Here is a 2,750-nt window from a genome sequence, read left to right as displayed (position 1 = left end):
GATAGAAGTTTGCTTGTTCAGATTCTTTGGTTGCTTGCATGTTAGGACTAGCTTGGTCTGGGACTTGATTTGCCTTGTCCACTACCATGACTTGGTTGTTTGCCAGTCCTTCTGGACTTATTTTGTTTACTTCTTCCCTTATCCGGGGTTGGTGTTTTTTCATGCTTTATTGCTTGCGAAGGACCGTAGCCTTCCTTTTGTTATCTTGATGGGTTTCTGCCATAACTAACCCCTGGTTGTAGCATGTTTCAGCAACTCCATAATCTCCTTTAATCTCCCCGACTCCTGTCGGGGTTGGGAATTTGATCTTGAGATGCGAGATTGAAGTTATTACTTACATCATGGTTAGAGCTGATCTGCCAATGATTCCGTTATATGAAGAAGGAGCATTGATCACATAAAATTTGATGACATGAGTCACTTGGTTAGGAGCAAATCTAAAAATGACTGGCAGATATAATGTTCCTTGGATCGGGACTAAGTTGTGGCCGAAACCATAGAGTGGGTCCTCCCGACACTCATTTGAGCGGACGCTCCCTAACTGCATTCTATCCACTCTGTGCTTGAAGAGAATATTTACTGAGGAACCATTATCTACGAGCATTCTTCTTACTTCATTATCAAAGATGTCCAGAGTGACAACCAAAATTACATTGTGATGAGGGTTGACTCTTTCGTAGTCTTTGCTGCTGAAGGATATCACCAGGTCTGGGAGTGATTGGATTGAGAGCACTTCTTCGCCGAAGTCCGGGCTCCGGGATGGGGAGTAGGATCCACCTAGGACCACATCGACTACATTCTTTCCTCTCTTCTGCGCTTCCCCTCTGTTGTCCCGGACTAAGTACTTGTTCATGCTCCCCTTCTTCACTTGGTCCTCAATGAAGTACTTGAGTGATAAGCAGTTCTCAGTCTTGTGGCCATGGGTCTCGTGGTAATCACACTGCCTATTATAAGTCCTGCTCTCCGGGGGAGTTTGCATTAGTTTCGGAGGATAATAGAAAGGCTTGTCTTTTACCTCTTTCAAGATTTCCTCCCGGGTCATATTGAGAGGAGTCCAGTCCAGCTCCTGCTCCCATGGTTGCTTCACGGGTCATGGGTCACTGCTCGACTCCTTCTTAGGACCAAGTCTCTGGAAAACTGGAGTAGTTTGTCTTTCTTGGCTTTGGTAGCTTTGCTTGAATTTCTTATCCTGATGGTAACCCCCTTTCGGTCGGTCATCAGTGTTTTTAATCCTGGACCCCCCATTCCGGGTCATCCTCATTTCCTGGAGCACATCTGTTTCCTTAATGAATCTGGCAGCCATTGAGTAAGCTGCTGCCAGGCTTTGCGGCTCTTTATTGATTGGCTCCACTATATATCTCTCATTGTGCTCTGGATCCAAGTTTCTTCTGAAAATGCTTAAAGCTTCCCTCTCATCCAAACTTGAAACTTTATTGATTACTTCCTGAAACCGGCGCATGTATGCAGAGAGGGACTCATTGTCATGCTGCCGGATTGTCTCCAGATGACACATGTACATTTCGTGCGTTTTGTTTGCCCAAAATCTCTGAAGGAAGGAGGCTCGAAATTCTTTCCAAGAGTGGATGTTGTGGGAGGGGATTCTGCTGAACCATCTCTGGGCCCCTCCCTTAAGAGTTGAAGCGAAGAACCTTGATTTCGTTAAGTCATTATAGTAATATATCTGCGCTATCTGCTCAAAGTAGTTCAAGTGCTCCTCCGGGTCTCCTAGTCCATCGAAGGAGTCAAAGTTGTAATGCTTTAAGTTTCGCTGCCGAGGGATAGCTTCCAAGGAGTGGCTGAAATGAGTGAGTGTTTCTACAATCTCCACTCCTGAATCCCTATCCATCTTTCTTTGCAATTCATAAATCATGTCTTTCAGGTCCTTCTGCTTCTCTTCTTCTTCATCATCAAAAATCAGCTCCGGAGTAGGATCTCTCCGGGTTCTTTTGCTCCTAGACTTGGCCAATAGCTTTTCCTCTTCTAGCTGCATTCTCTTTTGGATCTTTAGCTCAAGCTTTGCTTCTTCTTCTTTCCTTATTTGCTCCCGGACCTCTTTCAACTTTCTCTGCTTAGCAGCTTCTTCTTCTTTCTTGCTTTGATCTTTTTTGCTTTTCTTCCCCTTGGCTCCGATTCGATCAAATACAGATCTCTTCGATTGCTGGGAGTCCCCGGACTCCTCCGGTTCCTCCTCGAGTTCGGCTTCTTCTTGGAGCCGGGTTTGCTCCTGCCTATAGAGCCTGATTGCTTCTGCCAGTTCATCACTTGTGAGGTTGGCCATGTGCTCTTCAGCCACTGGGACATTTGTGTACTTGTATTGGTTCAGCTCAATGAGGGTTCTGGCGTCCCTGTTGTTTATAATTTTCTCCACGACGGGAATGTATTGCAACGGTTGCTCCTGGAACGTTTCCCTGTCGGCTCCTGGATCAAGGGCCTGGGAGTGGTCCGGATCCTGGACCTGAGTACTAGCAGATGGTCTCCCAGAGGTATTCATTCCTGGTCTTGCCATTTCTCAACAATACCAACAACAAATAACAACAATATGGTACAGAGAATATCGGTCTAAGGTTGCTTTACGAAAATTGTAAAAACTACCCAGAATAACAACAAATACTAACAAATAGCTTCCTGGGAGCTGTTTGAACAGTTTCCTGGGACTACTCAACGATGTAGTATAACGCAAATGTCATATTCAAACTAGAGCAAAAACGATTAAAACTAACGATAGCTCACACAAACGTGGCTTAAATCAA

General features: G+C 45.1%; 1 protein-coding gene across 1 annotated transcript; it reads right to left on the bottom strand.

Annotated features, from left to right (window-relative positions):
- Positions 1 to 334: 334 nt before the first annotated feature.
- On the bottom strand, positions 335 to 1,042 carry LOC141673985 (uncharacterized). Its single transcript, XM_074480710.1, has one exon. The coding sequence runs from the start codon at positions 1,040 to 1,042 to the stop codon at positions 335 to 337; it is 708 nt and encodes a 235-aa protein (XP_074336811.1).
- Between the last annotated feature and the right edge of the window lie 1,708 nt (positions 1,043 to 2,750).

This window comes from Apium graveolens, chromosome 7 (genome assembly GCF_009905375.1).
Source record: "Apium graveolens cultivar Ventura chromosome 7, ASM990537v1, whole genome shotgun sequence".
In the NCBI taxonomy this organism is placed as follows: Eukaryota; Viridiplantae; Streptophyta; class Magnoliopsida; order Apiales; family Apiaceae; genus Apium; species Apium graveolens.
Note: the sequence above shows the minus strand (reverse complement) of the source record. Positions and strands in the feature narration are given on the sequence as shown.